At 36.0% G+C, this 21,782-nt stretch overlaps 1 protein-coding gene across 1 annotated transcript; it reads left to right on the forward strand.

Annotated features, from left to right (window-relative positions):
- Positions 1-368: 368 nt before the first annotated feature.
- Positions 369-20,199, forward strand: LOC110804294 (nudix hydrolase 26, chloroplastic). The gene is made up of 6 exons (XM_022009871.2): positions 369-667; positions 816-866; positions 8,101-8,193; positions 14,306-14,400; positions 19,726-19,840; positions 19,948-20,199. Exons 1-6 carry the CDS (start codon positions 425-427, stop codon positions 20,011-20,013), a joined length of 663 nt encoding a protein of 220 aa, XP_021865563.1. The 5' UTR covers positions 369-424; the 3' UTR covers positions 20,014-20,199.
- The last annotated feature ends 1,583 nt before the right edge of the window (positions 20,200-21,782 follow it).

Below are 21,782 nucleotides of genomic sequence, written 5' to 3' on the forward strand. Positions count from 1 at the left end.
GCTTTTTGAATCCGATCGACGATTCTGCGTTTTCTCTCTTTCTCTCTGCTCTGGTTTTTGCCTTTTAAAAAAAAATTCCCTCTCCTCTTATTATTTTGGTAGGTATAGTGAAATTGCGTGAAAAGAATTGAGCTGTAAATCTGCAATTATACGCGGTTGTAATTTCACACGTGTGTAAGTTTAGTGTACATTAATATTAAAGTACACTTATTACGCACAAGACCTATTGCAAAATATTAGAGTCCGGATCTAGGTATTGCAAGACCCTGGTCAAACCCTACCCATTGTCTTCCCTGGTCTCACGGTCCCTTAAATTATCCCCGCAACCATCCGCAACTTCTGATTAGTCCCCGATGGAGTCTCGTAAGGCAGGAGCAAACATGATATCATCAATTTCAGGTCCTACACAAGTACATAGCGTGGAATGGCTTTGCTCAAATTCATCTCCTTCAACACTCGCTTCCATCAATTTCAGGTCCTACAAAAACCCCTTACACATTCTCCTTCCTCCCAAATTCATCAATCTTACAACACAAATTCTCTCTCCTTCCGTCAAAACTCTCACAACATCATCAAGCCTTGTTGTTGTTCTTCATCATCAATGGAGTCTCCTCCAGAGGGTTATCGACGAAATGTTGGTATTTGTCTCATCAATCCCTCTAAAAAGGTCCTTCTCTTTCGTTCGCACTTCAATTTATCTCTTCTTAAATGTTACATTTTGCTGAATTTCTACTCTGGATTTTGTCATTCACTCCTAAATTAACAACAATTTTAACCATAACCTTTTTAAATTTTTTTTTTATTAATGTCTGCAGATATTCGCGGCGTCAAGGATTGATATACCTGATTCTTGGCAAATGCCTCAGGTAAATTCAGTTTTTTCTTTGATTATGTGTAGTAGTGTTACATATTGTTGAATGTTTAATAGAATCATGGTACTACTGTGTTTGGTTGTGCAAATTATATTGTTAAGTAGATTGATTTGCTCAAACACTCATTTAATTTTGCAATAGATTTTTTTTTTGATGCATACAGAGGGGCATGCCCCGAAAACAGTAAAAAAACAGAAAAGAAAATTACGGAGGAATAAAACGTACAACATCATCATGTAAAATCCGACCTAAATTTAAAGGGGAGACTTGAGTCAACACGATCTTGTTGTTCTGTGATACTCCTTGGTTGGGCAGCCAGTCGGCGGCCCGATTGGCTTCACGATAGCAATGCTTCACTTCTACCGTCCATCTTGGGTCTGATATGAGTCTCCTGCAATTGTGTATCATATGTACACATTTTCCTCCGTAATCGTCTATTCCATTTAGAGCACTGACTGCAGCTTTGTTATCCATTTGGACTTGAAGTTTAGCAACCCCCATTCTTGTAGCCAACTCAAGTCCATACTCCACAGCTTTAATCTCAGCCTTGAAAGAAGTACATGAGCCAAAATTGAGGGAGTATGCTACCTGTAGTACTACGAATCCCCCCACACTTGCTGGGCCAGGAGCTCCTTTCGCTGCACCATCGGAGTTGAGAGCTAACCATCCATATCTAGCTGTACCAGTTGTATTATCTTCCATGACATTATTATGCAGGGCTCTCCAAACTTCTTCAAAACGAATGAGGAAGAAAGAGCTTACATCAGTTGGTATTTCTTGAGTGTTATTGAAGGTCACACAATTTCTCCACCTCCAAATCCACCACAGAGCAATAGCAAAGTAGATTGGCCAGATTTCCGGTGAGTGATCTTTTTGGGTTTGGACCTTGGTATTTCGAGTGAGCCATTGTTGTAGAGATACCGTATGAAAATTGTGAGCGTTTGCAGGACCACCTACATGCCTCCAACCTTCTTGTGCAGCCTTTCAATCCCTCAGAACATGGATCATAGTTTCATCGTGCTCCTCACACAACCCACAGCTTGGGTCATCGCCATTGACCGTTTAACTCTATTAGCATTACATGATAAACGGTCATGCAATAGATGGTAGTGCATTCCGAAGCTTTCTAAAATATTTATTATTTGAACTTATGGAGAGGGATATGATATATTCCATCCGTCTCTTACATTTAGAATTTTTTCTTTTATATTGTATCATTTATGTCCTTAATATTATGTCAAAAATTATGCAAATGATTATCTTAATTAATTAAAGTAATCGGGACACTCAACTTTTCATGCTTTCCCATTTAAACATTACATCTCTCACACTTTCCCAATGTCATATTTTGGATAAAAATGAAAACATCATCAATAAACGTATTCTGCATTTTTTTAATAAAAAAGGAAGGAATCTTTATCAATATTAATTAGTTGTTAAATCGCATGCATGATACAAAACGTAAAGAATAAAAAGTGACGGAGGGAGTACAAAGTAAATAATTGTATGTAATACAACAACAACAAAGCCTTAGTCCCAAACTGTTCTTGGGACGGCTAACATGAATCGCTGTAGGAAATCGTCATTGTCACCAATCAAACTAGAAAGGAGCGGGAAATAAATAATTGTATGTAATCATAGATATTATTTTGGATATCATAGATTTATTTAGTGTATATGTTACTTACCTATAGTATATACCTTTGGAGGATGAAAACATCACGGAAAATATTCTTTATTGGTATCACAAATCTAAGGTAACTTAATTTTTATCCTTCCTTCTGTTGTGCCCTAGTCGTCTCCAACATCAAGAATAATATCTCTGTTATTCTTGGAATGGGGAGCTTTCAATATGGAACATGGGCTGAATTATTCAAGATTCATCCTAGGTCTCATAAGGTTATTCATCATATTATTCCTCCAATGACAAAGAGAAGGCGCCCAAAGCCGAAGCAGAGAAGGAACTATGGACTACCCTAGATGCCACAGTTCTAGGTTGGATTTATTCCACTATCTCGAATGACCTTCCCACACGCGCCTGCCATGGAGGCGTGGGATAGGTTGAAAAACATATTTCACAATAATGCAACCTCAAGTGCGTTCACACTCAAACAAGTGATAGAGGATTTCCTTAATGCTTCGACATATTGTCAAAGGCTCAAGATGCTTTATGACATTATGACAACCTGGAAAACTGTTCTCAAATCAGCAACCATTACAAAAATGTTGGTACGTTGAACCGTCAAAACTAAACCATCCCTTCATTCTATGAAGCCAGAGTCGATTCTTTGTCTCGAGGAAAAGGGGTTGGCTTCGATTGTGTCTTCTGCTGGATAGGCCATGGGTGCTTCGTCTAGGGTCTCTGGTGATGGAACCGAAAATTCAAACAATTACCACATGGGAAAGCACAATAAATCTCATAATTCTGGTTGGAGTTGAATCTAAATAAATGTACAGTTATTTACATAGTCTATTAGGATAGTCATTAAACAATAGAAGGATTTTTCTTTTAGTGTCATCTTAGTGTCCTAGGAATATCAAGTGTTAAGATGTCAATTAAAGCACACCATTATTGAACAACACACAAGTTTCACTTAGTGAGCAATAAAATCCACACTTTGGAGACGTTATTGTCCTCAAATTGAAATTTTGACCGTAAATTAGTGTATTAGTGGTGCTTAATTTTAAGAACATAAACATTATTAGTAGGCAATAAGGGTTAGTAGGTTATTCCACATTCTAGCAATTTAGTATGTTTATAAGCCTATAAAAGATTTTTGATGTAACTTAATTAATTGGATTGAATGAAATATTAGTATAATTTGCTACATTTTTTCCCCTCTCCCATCTCTGGTGTAATTTCAACATGATATCAACCCGTGGGTTAGATCCTTTAAAAAAAAAAAGGATAGAGAGAATGAGAAGTACGCCATTGCAGGCCAACTTCCGTCTTGTGAGTGAAAAAATGAATTGGCTAACCGGCCACCATGGCAAGAGTGGTTAAAAAGAAAAATTGTTGATGATGATGATTATGTGCATCATGGGTGAAGGAGAAGTCCTTCAAAAGTATGTGCGGAGAAAATATGACGTTGGTGATAATGTGCATCAACAAATTGTGTAAAGTGATGAGACATGCATCACAAATGGAAGTGTCGGCAAAATGTGAAATTTGACGAGATGTACGTCAACTAATTGATAGAATGAAGGCAATTATGGTTATGGCAAAAACAATTTCCATGGACTTGTCAAGTTGGAGAAAACATAATAATTTTTGCTTCAAATGCGGAAAAAGAAGGCAAGCTCTTCATGGAGTTTGAGAATTGATGTTTTGGTCAAGGTCAAAGGTGAAGGTCGTGAAAATTTGAAGCAAGGGGAGAGTGTTGGATTTAGTTCATCAAATTAGTGTATTAGAGGTCCTTAATTGTAGGAACGTTGTAGGAAGATGAACATTATTAGTGGGCAGTATTGGGTTGGTGGGTTATTCCACATTCTAGCAATTTAGTACGTTTATAAGCCTTTAAAAGGTTTTTGTTGTAACTTAATTAATTAGATTGAATAGAAATAGTAGTATAATTTTGCTACATTCCTTCCCATGTCTTATCTCTGTTATAATTTATTCGGTTTTCATGAAATACCCCTGAGGTTTAACGAAATGCACCAAATACACCTGCGTGTTTCAAATCACATAATATACCTCTATTTAAATTTATTTTGTACCAAATCACATAATATGGCCCTGGATTTAACAGCCGTTAGTGCTTCGTTAACGTTAACTTACGTTTATGCCCTATTCACCCAATATTCTACAGTTTAACTTTAAAAAACATAAAATCTCAGTTCTTCTCTCTCCTCTCATTTCCTCTGTTGTTTCTAATCCATCTTCGATCTCATCCCCAATTCATCAATAGCCATTGATTCACCTCAAATTATCCAGAAATACAGGAGTGTTCTTTTACTCATTTTGCCGAACCGCAACACCATTGCCGTCACTAATTGCTCTAATTACACAAATGTAGAAATTATGGAGGTTTTTTATTGAATAATTTGACGGGCTTGGTTTGATTGCTTGTTTGTGCTGTAGTGAGAAGTGATTAGTGATGAAATGCCTCAGATTGAAGTCCTAAGAAGTAATTTGGGCATGAGTGACGAATTGGCTCAATTTCAACGCATGAGCATAAGGGGTTGGGCAAGGGAGGAGACCGCAGGAGAAAGAAAAAGATAGGAGAGAGGGGACCGAATTCCTGCTAAAATGCTATTGTTTATGAAAATTCCCAATTGGTTATTTCCTTCTTGGCTAAATCGATTCAATTGGAATTCACAGTAATTTGTTATTTCCTAATGCTGTTTTTCTTCCATGTTGCATTTTTTTTTGTTATTTGGGGGTAAATTTAAATGCTTTAAGACACCCAGAAAATGGGGAAAAAAAGGGAAAGGGATAGAGGTTGGCTTGACAGGAACCGTAGGATTTTTGAGTTATAGTTGTACTTTTCTTAAGCTATCTTGCAGAATCAAGGCTTGTGCAAATTCACGATTCAGGTCTACGAGATTCATGAGAAACTGTTTCTTTAAAACCTATTGAAATTTTCCTTGTGCTGAATCTAAACCTATTTTATTTGTAAAATGAAAAGAGAGGTGCCGTAATGCACTTATTCACTTGTGAACATGCGTTTAATATTCTAATCGCGTGTTTAGTTATTGTTTTGGGAGTTCATTTTTATTGAAAACATGGACAATTAGTTTCTAGTTTTTTTGTAGTTAGGTTCTAAAACTAACATGATCAGTGCACGTCTTCATTTAAAATACATCATAAACTTAAAGAATTTCGTTAAAGTTAAATGGGAAGCTGGAAATGAGCCAGTGACAACACCAACAAGAATTGCTTACTGCCCACAGATTAATTTTTGCATATGTGAATTAGCGAATGACTGCATAACCCACTTAACACCATAGTGAAAGGGATAGAAGCACCATAATCCACTTATTGCTGGAAATGTGTTACAAACTGCTATACTTCATTGCTAGGAAAATTAGAAATGCAAACTAGCCTTTAGAATTAAATTATGCAATTTAAAAGCAGTTTGGGTATTTGGTGGAAATAAGTTTAATAATAGGTGTATATTGTGCATTAGGTTTATAATTAGGTGTATTTGGTGAATTATAAACATGACTTAACGGAGGACTAACATATGGTCAAAATCAGGGTATTTGGTGCAAAAATTAGTTTAAATAAGGGTATATTATGTGATTTGAAACACGCAGGTGTATTTGGTGCATTTCGTCAAATCTCAGGGGCATTTAATGAAAAAACCGTAATTTATTTCAACAGTATCATCAAGTTTAACTTATATACACAGTTTTTTTTTTCTTCGTTTGAATTATGGAAATCAAATCCCTTTTAAAATTCTACTCCCTCCGTTCCTATTTAAGTGCAACATGTGTAAAAATAGGAGTGTAACAACTAATCTGGGACGGAGGGAGTTATATTTTTTGGTTTAGGAACATATTTTGTGGCTTTGGTTGTTAAGAGCTTTGGACATATAATGGATCATTTGTAAAAAAAAAAAATTCCGTAGTTTAGATTACCACATAAGGCTATACCTTAGCTATTGGCCAAAGTTGTGCGAAGGTGTCCGCATTATAGGCCTATTGTGGAATTTGTTGAATTTCCAAACTTAAACTAGATTACATTTCTAATAAAGTCTTTGTCGTGTTCTATTTTAAGTTGTAGAGAAGTGGAGAAAGGGACAATGGATTGAGATTGTTATTGATGATTTTTAATCGGGGGAGGAGGTGTAGTAAAGAACTTAAAATCGGGATTCTGAATTTTATTTGGGAACGAGATGCTATTGTTGAGGATATTTTCTTTTTACAGGTCCCTTCTAGACATTGATCATCCTTTCAACAATAGTCTACACTGGGTTTCTATATCTGAGGATCAAGGAGTTTGCTAGAAACGTCATTTGATATTGATGAGCTGGACATGATTATTTTGAGGATTTTAGAGACGCTTATTTCCAACATTGTTTCTAACATTGGTATTTTCTTTCCATTTTAACTTTTAAGCTTCCGATGCTTGTAATTAGGAGATTAGAGAGGCTTATGAGGGTTTATTGTGTGAAGATAAGAGGGAGTAGATTGTTAGTTGTAGGTCTGAGGATGAGGGTAGCTTGGTTTTTTGTAGTAGGTTAATATCTCTTTAATGGGGAAGTGGTTGTGACGCTCTCCGAACGAGCTTTGTATCTTTGAAATAGAGTGAGCACCAGAATGGCCGGGATGCGTTAATTGGATCTCATTTCAGAGGTTGAGGTTTCAAGTGGTTTTCACTTTACCTGGGTTGTTAGTTTGGAAACTTTTCACTTGTGATAATTTCCAGGATCAGAGATTACACAAGGTCTTATGCTTTTTATCCCGAAACATGTTTAGTTAATTTCCTGATAGAGGGGATATGGAATCTTTTGTTTTTGCATTTCTCCAATGATGTTTTTTTCGGAATGCTATCGGGTTGGGAATCGTTGGATTGCCACTTTTACTCTTTGTTTATGAAGTTTGGTAGGCAATTAAGCGGGTTCTTTGGTTCTAGGGGAATGATTGGCTTTTACACCGTCATGACTCTCCTTTGGTTGCTTTGTGGAAGCAAGTAATGTATTTAGCTTCTCTATAGGCAAACCGCAAACGTTCATGGGGCACTTCTAAACCCCCTACATTATTGCAGCGTTTGGATTGTTTATTATAATTTGTTTTCTTATCCCATTATTATTACCCCATTGCCTCAGAGGCTCCCGCAAGAAGCGGGGTAAGGGGGGTCGGACGTACGCAACCTTACCCCTGCAATTGCAGAGAGGTTGTTTCCAATTGACCCAAAAACGATAACGGTACAACCGAACGACCATCTTCTACTTCATGGAAAGGAAGCGAAGAGGTTTTAAGAGCCATTTTGATTTAGTCCATAACATCCCACAGCCAAAAGAACAAATGAATCTTTGGCTCCATCGGAAATGGACACTTAATTTTTGATGTTGGTTGATTTTTAAATCTTTCCATGCACAGCTATTACTCCCTTAGGTCGTCTTCAAATGAAGTATAATACTGGAAAGTTACCATCTCTATCTCTTTCCCAAGCAGAAAGTCATCTTATGTACTAATTATTGTGTTAAATTTTATTACGCTGTTTGTTGATCTCAAGATTATAAGACAAGAACGGGAAAGGCTGATGCTGTTGTGTTTGCAGGGTGGCATAGATAAAGGTGAAGATCCCCAAAATGCAGCCATCAGGGAGCTTAGGGAAGAGACTGGAGTAACTTCAGTGGAAGTCCTTGCAGAGGTTAATTTTCTAATTTGTTTAGGATTTTAGATTAATCTATGTGCACGTAGGTAATACAATATCAAAATATCAATTTTACATACAAGTAACACCCCCCCCCCCCCCCCCCCCACACACACACACACACACACAAGTGTAAGGCTCAATATGCTGAATTTCTCCCGTTCTGTTTCTACTTCTTCCCATAGAATCTCAAAGCCTCAAGAATCTCCATAAGGAGTCTAACTGTGTACTGAAAATATATAAAAAAAAAGGAGACCTTATCAAGATCAACAAAGGTAGACTTAACAAGAAGCATAATAGAAGAAATATGAAATGAAATCAAATTTGAGGGAAGTAGGTGTAAATTCATGCTCTAAATATGTCATTTTAGCTCAATAATAATGACACTTTTTATCTCTTGTCTTTCTTTGTATTCATTTGCCTATCATACTTTTGTTCCTCTGTCCAATCTCAACTTCTATGCTCTTTATTTATTGTGTACATTTATGTAGCTTGTGAAGTATGTCAACTGTTTTTTTTGCTGCTGCTGTAAAGGCTTATATCTGCAAGTGAAGGCTTTTCACAATGGAGTCTTCCTTTTTAACACAAATATGCAACCGGCTATCATTACTTCCTCCGTCTTTTTGTTTATGGGGTAAGAAATTGTAACACCCCCGATTTACTAACTGAAAATAAATAAGAATAATTTATACTTTACAAAAATTGCGGAAGCTTACACCTAAATCGGAGGTATCACGCCACACTTGACCACATTGTCAAGTGCTAAGGCTTATAAGACTTGAACTATTACAACTCAATTACTAGGTGATTTATTTACAACTGAAAAGTATAAAACTGTCATAAAAGACTAAACGATAACACTTGAGCTCCTTCATCTTGAACTGCGATCTTTCACGATCAATCTGCTCCGGTCAATCTTGACTGGTCACCATAGAGGACAAATTCCAAAAGGGTCGTCGCAGGGCCACCATAAGAAAAAGACATGGCCATAAACACACACACGTCAGCAAAAAGTTGAGTAATCACCTGTTACGAATATAAACATACTAATTTAGAATAATAAAGGCTCATGTAAACAATGTAGTATGAAACTATATTTCAAGTAGGATCCCAAAGATAAAACTATCTCCATACTCTAGAAGTACTATAAATCTTATCTTCAGTTGAACCTCGAATATATTTGATATGATCCTTTCCTCTACTATACTTACTTAAACCAATAGGTGCCATGTTTGCTCTTTGTTTTATACCTAGCCTTGGACATGGGTAATTCGAATAAATAACCCAACAAGTATAAAAACTTGAAACTCTCAATAGCTACTAGAAAGACTCTCTGAGTCAAGGCCTCTTTTGGACCAAATCCCACTTTCGGGGATATTAAGAAAATAAAGATTATATCTTGCTCCTCTACTAATGGTTATCATCTCCTTACCAACATGCCAAGGACTAAGGTCTATAACGTTGAGCCTCAAACCAAAAATATAATAATTATTCTCAAATCTTTTCTCATAATCTGATCAACATGATTAATACCCATTTGGGTTTACTAATATATATACTTCTCAACAAAGGAACCTATTCCCAATAGTATCATACGACATAATTTTGGTCCATAGAACTCTCTACCTTAACTACTTAAGGAAAATACTATTCTGAACCATAATTTATTCATCATCTAAAAAAAAATTACGAGTAACCCTAAAACCATAATACAATCGCCCAAATATAAAAGCACTACTAATAAATACAATATCCAAATTACAATATCTACTAATTGTACATCTGCCTTTCGATACAAAAGTCAATAATAACAAATATATCACACGCATTATACAATACAATTATAAGTCTCCAAATAATTAGCGCTAAAGCCAATAAATTATATGTATGAACAATGCAAACAGATTAAGTCCGTGTGATTACCTTCCCGGATAATATTAGCATGTATGCAGACGCAAGAAGTTTGTATGAGACAGTTAGACTACTCCCTAACAAGCGACAAACCTTAAAATTAAGTATTTGGTAAAGAATTTATTTGGGCGCATATGATGATGGTGTAGACATCAATGGTCTAATGATATTGCTTCACTTTAATGAGTTTGGCATGATCTCACGCACAAACTAGAGAAATTTGGAAAAGAGAATTTGGTAGACAAAGTTGGAAGACCAAGAACGGCTGCTCGAAAAACATAACAGTCCATAAATTAAAAGTAGGTTTAAAGGATATATAGGTACTCGTATAAGAATCCTATAAGAAGTAAAATATAATAGGGTTTAAATCTTATTCGAAAATAGAAATACAATTTAACTAAATAGGAGAATTTCTTAATAAATAAAGACAAATTTATTTTATTAAATCATAAAATAATGGGGTATTATAGAAATAGCTAGAGAGAGATTAAGGGGACCTTGTTGTAATGAACTAATAGTAAAGGTTATAAAAGGTAGTGCAAGTAGTAATAATGCTAGAAGACAAATTAGGTGGTTAGAGTAGAGAGACTATAATAAGGGAACACTAGGTTTAGAAGAGATGTGGAGAAATTAGTAAAGTTTAGGCTTTGGAGAGTGGTGACCTCAAGTCACTAAATCTGGAGATTTGTGGCCTCAAGTCACTACCTTTTGTATCCCTTTTTATGTTCATCATCTTTCTAGCAAATTAAATATACTTTAGCCATTAATTTTCTGCCCAAAAATATCAGTTCATTACACTTTGTATCAGTGCGGTACAGTTATGGGGGTTAACTGATCTGATTTTGTGGAGGAAACAAAACAAAAAAAAATAAAAAGATGGTGTTTACAGATCAGAAATCCCAGGAGAAGTGGGATGAGATTTTCAAAAAATGTAAGGAAGATCTCGTGAAAAACATTATGGAAGGTCTTTCTCCGATCTTTTCTTCGTTCCGGCAAGAATTAAAGGAAATCGGAGAGAAATTTACCGAAATTAGAGAAGAGATACTTGAAGAGGAAGAGAAAGAAGCGGCTGCTCTGGAGAACCAAGCAGATTCGGAGGTGGTTGAAGCGGAAGTGGTGGAAAATGCAGATCTGCAGAAAAGTGGATCCGGAGAATATCCACTTTTCATTGCCAGCGAAAGTACGGCGACACCAAGGGGAGGAGGATCTGGAAAATGGGCTGCATATGGTTGCCTAGGTGGCGGGTATGATGGTGGTTGTCAAAACCTCGCTGGAAATAACCATGGGGGAGGTGTTTTCGAAAGAGGTGGTGCGGGAGGAAGCGGATCCGGCGGAGGACCAGGCCTTGTTAGACAAGGTAGAGTGAGTGGTGATGTTGGTGTTTTTATAGGTAGACCAACTGTAGAAGTATTTGAACTTGGTGGTCCAGGAGTCTTTAACGGAAAGTGTAATTTGGGCGGAACCACCCACCACTTGCGGTAGAGACAGATTTGTGAAGGGTGGTTCAGGAGCTAGTGGTTCTGGTGGGGGCCCGGGTTACTCCACGGGTGGCGGTGTTGCCGACAATATGACTGGTGGTAGAGGATGGAGTGTTAAAGCAACCTTCCAGAAGAACCCAGAAGAGGAGGTGTATGTGAGAAGCATAGTTAAAGTTGTCGTTGGTTTGAAGAAGTAAAATATGGAAGATGCTAGTAAGGGTATAGAGCTTAAGAAGTTCAAGCAAATGGGCATGCCTATTTTGAGCCAAAATTTATTTTTAATGAGGACAAGCTTACAACTGGGTTTTTTGGGTTTATGAGCTACCCATTTCCATATCAAATAACAACCACACGAATTCCACCCATAACTACACGACCCAACCCAAGTTACCTTTCCAACTCTTTTTGGTACAACCCAAATGCAAACACCATTCCCTCCGACCTGCACACTTACCATCTCAATCACACCACCCATTGTAACCAAAATTCTATACTATCTGATGACCATTTACTGAATTTCAATTCCATATCCAAGCTAATGGCCTTTATGCTGACAATTACCAATCAAGTACTACAACACCAGCGGCAGCAGAATTTGAAGGAGGACAACCTACAACTGCATCCTATGGTTAAGAGCCTCGAGTATGAATCAACTCTAACCAATGGGAAGCGTCAATTCTTTCAACAACTTATTCTCAGTTGGGCTGCAAGGTGGACATGGACCATTGTTGCAAGTGCCGGGAAGTCAATGCAAACTTCTATCCACCTTGAGGGCAAGGTGGAAGTTTAGGGGGTCGGTATTGTAATGAACTAATAGTAAAGGTTATGAAAGGTAGTGCAAGTAGTAATAATGCTAGAAGACAAATTAGGTGGTTAGAGTAGAGAGACTATAAATAAGGGAACACTAGATTTAGAAGAGATGTGGAGAAATTAGTAAAGCTTAGGCTTTGGAGAGTGGTGACCTCAAGTCACTAAATCTGGAGATTTGTGGCCTCAAGTCACTACCTTTTGTATCCCTTTTTATGTTCATCATCTTTCTAGCAAATTAAATATACTTTAGCCATTAATTTTCTGCCCAAAAATATCGTTTATTACACTTGTTTACAAATAAGGAAATGGAGACAATCATTTAAGGACAAACCAAAATGGAAAATAGGGTATTTTTTACCCAAAACATAGGCGCAACCAAGCTGCGTTATGGACAAGGGGGGTAATTCATATTCCATAATTCTTTGAAGGCCAAACAACATCAATATAAGTCTTTGTTCCCTTTCACGGATTTCATTCGTTGAATTCTTTTTAACAGCCCTTTTATTCCCTTTTATCGGTCTGTCCTTGAAATCTTTTTTTTTGTCACGGGGTTCCTATGTGATCCAGGCATACCCCAAAGATTGAAGGGAAAATTCTACCGCACGACAATTCGACCGGCGTTGCTATACGACACGGAATGCTGGCAGTGAAACATTTTCACATGCTTAAGATGAATGTAGCGCAGATGCGCATGTTACGTTGGATGTGTGAGCATACATGAAAGGATCGTTTACGGAACGAGATTATTAGGAAGAAGGTAGGGGTTGCACCGATTGAGTTTAAGATGATGGAAAATCGTTTAAGATGGTTTGGGAATGTGAGCAGAAGATCAAGTGATGCCCAAGTTAGGAGGCTAGAAAGGTGGCAAAATGATAGATTGTAAGCGGTAGGGGAAGACCTAAGAAAACTTGGAAGAAGGTGATTGAGTACGATATGAGCCTACTTGAGATTGAAGAGAATATGACGTTGGATAGGACAGAGTGGAAGGAGAGAATATACGTTGATGACTTCATTTGACTTATACATCTTTCATTTTCATTTTTATTTTTTATTTTTATTTTATTTTTTATTGTTATTATTTTTATTTTTAAAATGCTATTTCGAAAGGTGCTTATTTTATTTATATCTAGTTGTAACTTTTTTTTTATCCCTTAAATTATTTTTATTTATTTATTTAATTTTTTTTTTATCCCTTAAATTATTTATTTTTGTAATATACATATAGAGGTGCTTATTTTACTTATATCTATTTTAAACTTTATTTAGTTTTATTATCGCTTATAATATTTTTTTCTTTTAACGTCCCGCTCCTTTCTGGTTTGATCTGGTCACATTGACGATCTCCTATGACGATTCATGTTAGCCGACCCCAAATCATTTTGGGCCTAAGGCTTTGTTGTTGTTGTTGTTGTTTGATAGCGATCCAGGTACCTGCTATGAATCAATATTAAGGAGAGGCGCTTTTTTGGGAGTTTCTTTATAAGTTAGTTAAGAGTAGGTTGGGGAATAAGTTAGGAGCTGGTTAGGGAAGAAGTGCTATAGGAGCACATTAGAGAAAGGAAAAGGTATGTTGAATATTGTTGAGTGAATTGGTTGAGCTTTTAAGAGTACATTGGGAGAGAATCAAGCCTCTCGAATGCTTGAATACCTTTACATTTTTCTGTAATTTCTATCAGTTAAATCATTATCTTCTTCCTTATATTCTGTCATTTATGATATCAAAGCTATGTTAATTCATAGCAGTACCCTGTGAATTTCTCGCATTTTAATCTTGTAATAATTTGCATACCAAACCCCTGTACTTATTACATGCAGAATTGGATATTTGACTCTTAGTGCTAAAGTAAGATTGGTCAAATCTGATGGCAATTATTACCTATGTACATTTTAACTTTGTTTTATTTTAACAGGTTCCGTACTGGCTAGCTTACGATTACCCTCCAGATGTGAGGGAGAAGCTCAGTCGTCGATGGGGATCAAACTGGAAGGGTCAAGCCCAAAAGTGGTAAGCACCGAGAACTGCTGAATTTATTGTGTCATTTTGGTGGTTTCCTTTGTCACATGGGTGCTCCTCATAGTTAAACTCACCTTTAGGGTTGTGATACTTGTGAATAAAGCTGTTGAGATTGACTTGGGATTAGTGCATACGTCTAGATGTGTATCAGGTTCTCTTTTGGAATGTTCTCTTTGATGAGTTTAAGCTAATAAAAGAAAGCAATGATCACTCCCTTTCTTGTCTTTGCTTTGTTTAGATTATTTTCTTTTCTATATTCCCCTTTGGTTTTCTCTTTTTGATTCTCTTTATGTTGCCTCGGTGAAATTTGTTAATTAGGCATAAAGATTTTATTAACATATAATGATAAAGAGAACGCAGTTTGTTAAAGGATTTCAAAAGAAAGCAGAAAGTAAGAGAATTTTTTCCCAAGTGTTCAACAGAGCAACTACTACAATACAAAGCTACTTTGCCATTTTCTTTTTCGTTTCCTTAAAATACAGTTAGTGGTGTCAAATGTTAAAGTCTGTTATTTTCACCTTCAAAATATGTTCCAGAAAAAACAGGCCTAGTAAGTTTGATTAAGGCAAAATAACTCCAGAAAGGCTCTGTTTGCCTGTTTGGTTGGGTGGAAACTGTTTTGAACTGAATATAGTTTTTGAAGATCAACTTTCCTTCATTTAGGTTTTTGGTGTAAATTTTTTACCGCAATCTCTCTTTAACTTTTTCCTACTAGTGGACTCAGATTTAAGAGTGTACTTATTGTCTCTAATTATAATAAAATGGACATGGAGGGGGGGGGGGATAGAAGGGAGTAGAGAAAGTGAAAGGTATAGAGACGAGAATGTTATTCATGGAAAACTGCTTCCACTCCAGGAACACTATCTTCCATCCCGTAACAAACCAAATGCAGGAAAATGGGATTTTGGGAAACGTAATGATTTCCTCCCAACGATACATACTACTACTCCAAGTTCTGATATGGGCTGATAAATACTGATAACTGATAAGAGTAATCAAGTTGAATTCACAGGAATTGCAACTAAAATAAGTTCGGATAAATGCCGTTAGGTTTTGATAAATGACAAACAATTAGGGATGACCGTATAAGTTCAGGTAGTTTTTTTATAAAAAGAAACTGGATAAGTTTAGGAAAGGGGAAATAAGTTGAAAAGAACAAAGTCAATCAATGGCTAGCAATATTTTCTAGGTGCGGTGACATGCTGGGGAAAAAACATGCTCTTCTGTAGGATATTGGATATAGCTCGTTTTTGTGATCTGGTTGATGCCAAACTGTGTGGAGACATGATTCCAACGCGGGATGTTGTTAAAAATGGTGGTGGTTGTCATCAACTCATCAAGGAAAGGGTAGTTATAGTTTAAGTTCGATACTTTGATGTGAGATCAATGTGTTCAGACGTCAGAGACGTGCGGAAGTGTTTGTCAGGAATGTCTACAGTCTTATTAAGTTCTGTGTAAATTTTCTTTAGAGTCTGGACACCTGTGATGCACAGGGACATGTAGTAGGTGGCGTCCTTGTCTTTGGAACTTCTTGAATGTGGGACACTGAGGATTGCTATTGGCTCCTCAAAAAAATAGGGGATGGGAAAAACCTAAAGGGGGTAGCGAGGGGGAGTTTTAAGGATGGTTGAGAAGGTTAAATGCTTGGTTCCCTGTTTTAGAAACTTGGTCCTTTCTTTTAGAAAGGGGGAATTTTAAACCTTTTTTCTCCTTTTTTTGGAAAATAAAATTTTATTACTCACCAAAGAAAGGAACCATTGCAAACTGATCTTTTCTTTTTCTTTCTGTTTTTTTAAATTTTTTATTTTAAACATGTTTGTGTTTCTTTTTTAAACCACCCTTAGTTTTTCGTGTTCCTTTTTTTTGGTGTCTCACCTTCACTTTCTCAATTTTGCGTGTTTACTCCCTCTAAAATAACCTTTTACTTTTCTTGCTTCATGTTTCGCGAACGGTTCCCTACTATGGCGGTTCATGTTAGCCGACCCCAAATTATTTTGAGGCTAAGGCTTTGTTGTTGTTGTTGTTGTTTGTACCAAATAAAGGAACCAAAACAACTTAGCAAAACAAGCAGTAAGCTAAGCTACCACAAACAGACTCACCTTCTAGGAAGAGTGATCCAAATAACTTTTCATGTGCAGCAACTAATTTACAAAATTAGCTTCATTTACTCAGTACATCTGCAGGCTACTTTAAAAACAATAGACCTAAACAAAGTACTACTTCCAATCAGGCTACTGTGAAAATCTTCTGATTCATGTGCAACCATATATTTAGATGATTTTGACAAAGTACGTGCCTCTGAGCCTCAGATCCAACTTCTTACTTCTTCACCCCTTTGCAGCCCATTGAATCTCCAAGTGCAAGTCAATAACTGCCCAAGAGCAGTTTAACAAATGCAGACATTTGCTCCAAATGTCAGCAGACATGAAAAATAAAGATGAGCAATAGTATCATTTTAATCACAATGCACACATTTTCCATCATTCAACTCATTCTTCTTGCTTAATCTTTCTTTAATAGTAAGTCTATTAAGAATAACAAGCCACGCAATGAAAATACTCTTTGGACTAGCCAAGTTGTTGTAAGTTAGCCTTTTCCAACTCACTTGAATAGGGTCCCTTTGTGATGCTTATACTAGCCTGCAGTTTTGAATTTGTAATGCTTAACAAATTGTTGAGCAACTAGCTGAGATTCTAGAACCCTCCTGGTCTCATGCTCTCCATAATCTTCTTCAAAGCCAAGATATACCCTTTGGGATGGCCATCTCCCAAATGTTGATGATTTAACATAATAAGCATGTAACCATTTGACCCACATCTTGTCCTGTTTCGTAGATACTTCCACAAATGCTTGGCTATTGGAGTTCTATCCCATAACTCTATCCTTTACGGGTCTTTGGTATGAGATGTGGATAAGGATAATGATAAAGGTAGGGATAAGGATAAAGAATTTATCATGGGGAATTCATCAATTTTATCTGTCCCTTGTTTGGTATGAATTGGAAAAAAGATTGGGATAACTAGTAATATTATTAAAATAACCTTACTAAGTTTCAAATTCTTTCCTCGTTCCCTCCTTTTCATCCTTATTTCTTATCACTAATTCACTATCCTTGTACCACCTTTTATTAGATATAGAAATGGTGGGATAAAGGAGAGTTTTATCCCTATTTTTATCCCTCTGTTTTTCCTTATCCTTAGAAACAAACAAGGGATAGTAATGAATTGAGATTATAAATCCTTCTCCCTAATCCCTGTAAACAAACGAGCCGTTAAATCCACGAGCACTTTTAGACAAAGACATAAAATTCCAAGAAATAGGAGCCTTTTTAAAAGCATCAGACCACCAGTAGCACTCTATAAACTCTTTGAACCTCTTTATGAACTTTCTTAGGCATAAGAGAAATTTGCCCAAATAAATTTGAAGGCGAAAAAAACTGAATTTTCACTACAACCTTCCTGCATAATATTGTTATTTTGCTGCCCATGATCATGTAAGGATTGCAGTTACTATAACCCAACTTCTTGGTAGCTAGGTGAACCCCGAGATATTTAACAGCGCTTGTCTATCAGCATCATAGTCAGTCAGACCAGCAATATAAATATTGCTTTTATCTAGGTTAGCTTTAAGATCACAGGCTTTAAAAAATTAGAGAAAGCAGGAAAAAAACAACGGAATTTCGAGTATATGAGCTCTCGCAAAAAGTAACAAGTCATCTGCAACCATAAGATGAATGATGTGCATTTTCTCACACCTGGAATGAAAATTGAAATGTCGTATTTCTTTAAGCCCCTACAGACACCTGGACAAGTATTCATACAAATTGCAAAAAGGAAAGGAGATGGGGGGATCTCCTTGCCTTGGTCATTTCTTAACTTCAAAAGGCATACAAGGTTTGCCATTGACCATAACAGAATAAGATGCAAAAGTCACACACTCCATAATCAAGAAATAAAGAGAATAGGAAAACCTAACTCTCTAACCATCAGTTCTTTAAGGTCTACCTTTAACATAAACCTTGGGGATAGAGTATTCTGGTATAACCTTTAGCAAGTTCAGTAGCCAACAGAATATTATTCACAATATGCCTCTGGGAATAGAGCGAGATTGAGAACAATCAATCACTTCCACAACCACATGCTGAAGTCTTTTATGTTTAAATTTTAGAAATTTATACAATAAAGAGAAACAAGCAATTGGCTTAAAATCTTTCACTACACAACAGCCTTTGATGATATGCGAAGATGCTTTGAAGAAAGCTGAATTGAAGTTATTAAACTCATCCAAACAAGGAACTTTTTAGCATTCTCAATCCCAGTTAATGCTCTATCTATCTCGTCAGTAGAAATAGGAGCCACTAGCATATCAGCAGCACTGCAGCAGCCTTACTGAGTTCTGGACCTTTCCTCAAAGGCTCAAAATAGCAATATCAACCCCCAACAAGTTCTGAGAAGAAGTGCGAATTAACTTGGAATAAAAGTTCACAAAATTTCTTGACCATTTTACTCTCCACTCTTTTTATTATTATTTTTTTCTTTTCCCCGGGTCTCTCAAATTTCTCTGAGGCAAATTCGAAATCAGCCACTGAAGCACCAACGAATCTCGTCGGTCATCATGACATCAAATGAGTCTCATCGCACTAATGAATTTCACTTGCGATTTAACAATGGCAAATTTTATGTTTTCCTAAATTTGTACATATATCATAAATTTTACATTCGTGTAACTGCCGCTTTGTAACTTGGCTGTTTAATTTTCTGCCTTCTATCACAACCTCGTAGAACCAAGAAATGATTGGTGTAAATGAGATTGGGATTCCTCGTAGTACATTAGTTATGCCTCTGAAACGGCTAGGACATCAGATTATTACTGTTTATAGATATGGGCTTTTAGGCTGATCATTATTACTGATTATTACTGTTTATAGATATGGAAATTGTTTTGATAAACACATGGAATTCCCTTGGAAAGTGTTGGTGTGCTTCAATCCTAGGTTGACTCCATTGGAGATGAGGGCAGTAGGGGAATTCTATGTAACTCCACAGTAAAGGTTTTAATGCCAATGCGTAAGAAAAGTACTCTTCGTTTGTTAATCATGTTTTTTGTTATGCATACAAGTAAAATTATTATTTGTTTGGATATTTTATTGCTATTAGAAACTACTGTATTTAGTACTACTTTGCAGGTTAGTGAAAGTGAAGTAATAGTAGTTTAATATATGAAAGTGACAAATAATTTGGATCAATAAAAATGTCAAGTAGACAAAAAACGAGTGGAGAAACGAGTGACATCTGATTCTCTCTATTAAGCGATCAGGTTTCTTCTTAAATTGGTGGGATCTGAGGATGAAATCAATCTCTTGGGCGATGGCACGGAGAAGGCCGAATTTGGCAAGTGGGAATGGATGACACCTGAGGAAGTAGTGGAGCATGTAAGTAGCATCCCATTCTGCTGGACCAAGTTATTATACTTGGTACGAGTAGTATGTACTCATCTTGTTGTTTAATCTAACAACAATTTCTTTATCTTACTATGCAGGCTGTAGACTTTAAGAAGCATGTCATTGAAGAAGTCATGAAAGCTTTTGCACCTCATCTTCAGTAAAAATTTAAGTTTTCATTCTTGTTGCTGCTTCTCATGAGTAAATTTGAAACAATAAAAACTATGTAGACTAGCAGTTGTACACTTTTATGAGACCTTATTTAACATGTTGTATTCCTTAATAAATTAATTAATTAATGAAGTATTAATATATTATGGAATATTCACGGGGTTAAAGAACGTCAAGCATTGTCTGGAGTTGTTTATTTATTTTTTAACTTTTTCTTTTGTTATTTTTTTTTTCTTGCCACAGCTTAAACAAACGGAGAGACATGACTACATGAGTAATCTCTTTTAAACATAAAGTCGCGTATAATTCACAAAAGTCACTCATAATCATTCAGGACTGCTACACAAGTTACTCAATGTCAAATATAAAAGTTATCGTTTATGGTTGTTGATTCGTTAAATATTCAGTTGTAAAGGACAATCCATGGACATGGTAGTAAAAAAAAATATACAGTTTTTGAACGAGGAATGAGAAAGTAAAGCTGATCATGCGTGGGATTGCTTGCTAAGCCCAGTTTATTCGGCCCGTTTAAATAGTGGACTTGAACAACGATTTTGGAAAAAAAATAAAAAATTTGAGTAAACCGGCGGATAAGCCCATCCGCCCTGTTTATATAAAATAAAAAGTAAACTTATTTGGAAAATTTGTAATTATTAAGTCAACATTTTGGTTGTTCGCTATTATTAAATCAACCTTTTGATTAATTTTGAACACGTCAACCTTGTAATGGTATTATTTTTTTATTACGTTAAAAAAACAAATGACCTGCTTCAACAGGTTAGTTGCTAACGTGTCTCATTAGGTGGAGGTTAATTTGCTTTAAAATTATTTTTTGTTCATTTATTTAATCCTACCCTCTTTCTTTTCTTCTTCTTCCTCACTCTTTCTCTTTCTTTCGATCTACCCCCATACTTCCTTCCTCAATTTTTTTTTCCAGTTTAAGGTTAAAATAAAGCTCCATTTTCTTGTTTGATCTTCTAGTAGTGCTCGTAAATTAAAATTGGGAAATTCCCATTAGTACACTTGTATTATTGGCTTCTGCCAATGATACACTTACTTTTAATTATATTGCCAATGGTACACTTATTCCATTAAATATTTACCATGACTTTATTACATTAAATATTTAAATGTGGTTAACTGGGTTAAAAATAAAAAAATAAAAATAAGTAAATCTCACATTTTCCTTGTTAGTGCACAAGCTGTTTAGGAGTACTTGACAACATTTAGCAAAAAAATCCAGCAAAAATGTGTGTTATGCCTTACAAAAATAAAGTCTCAATTAACCATAAAATTAGATTTTTGGTTGGGATTGTGTCGGTTGAGTACTAATTTGAGAGTTCACTTGTTGTGATTCTCTTGTTGTGTCTTCCCCCTTATGGACCTAACGTTTTAGTTGCGTTGTCTGCTGCTCTTGCTATTGCTACTACAAATTCAGCGACTTTTGCCGCCTTTTCAGTAGCTTTCAGATTTAAGTGTAATGTGTTCAGTTTTGTTTAGGTTTTTAGATGATAAAGGAAGAAGAAAGGAAAAAAAAGAGGAGGAAGATGTTTTAGGGTTCTGCTTCAAATCAAAGTGTTATGTTTTCTTCATTTTATTTTTATTTCAATTTTTAACCAATGGTTAACTATAGTTAAAACAAAAGTTTTTGTGTAAGATCGTCTAACGGCTAGACCATTTTTTTGGTACTAACTAAACTAGTGTAAAACATAACTAAAAGTAATAAATCCATAAGTAATTGAATAACAAAACAGTTAAATTT

Source organism: Spinacia oleracea, chromosome 4 (genome assembly GCF_020520425.1).
Source record: "Spinacia oleracea cultivar Varoflay chromosome 4, BTI_SOV_V1, whole genome shotgun sequence".
Taxonomy (NCBI): domain Eukaryota; kingdom Viridiplantae; phylum Streptophyta; class Magnoliopsida; order Caryophyllales; family Amaranthaceae; genus Spinacia; species Spinacia oleracea.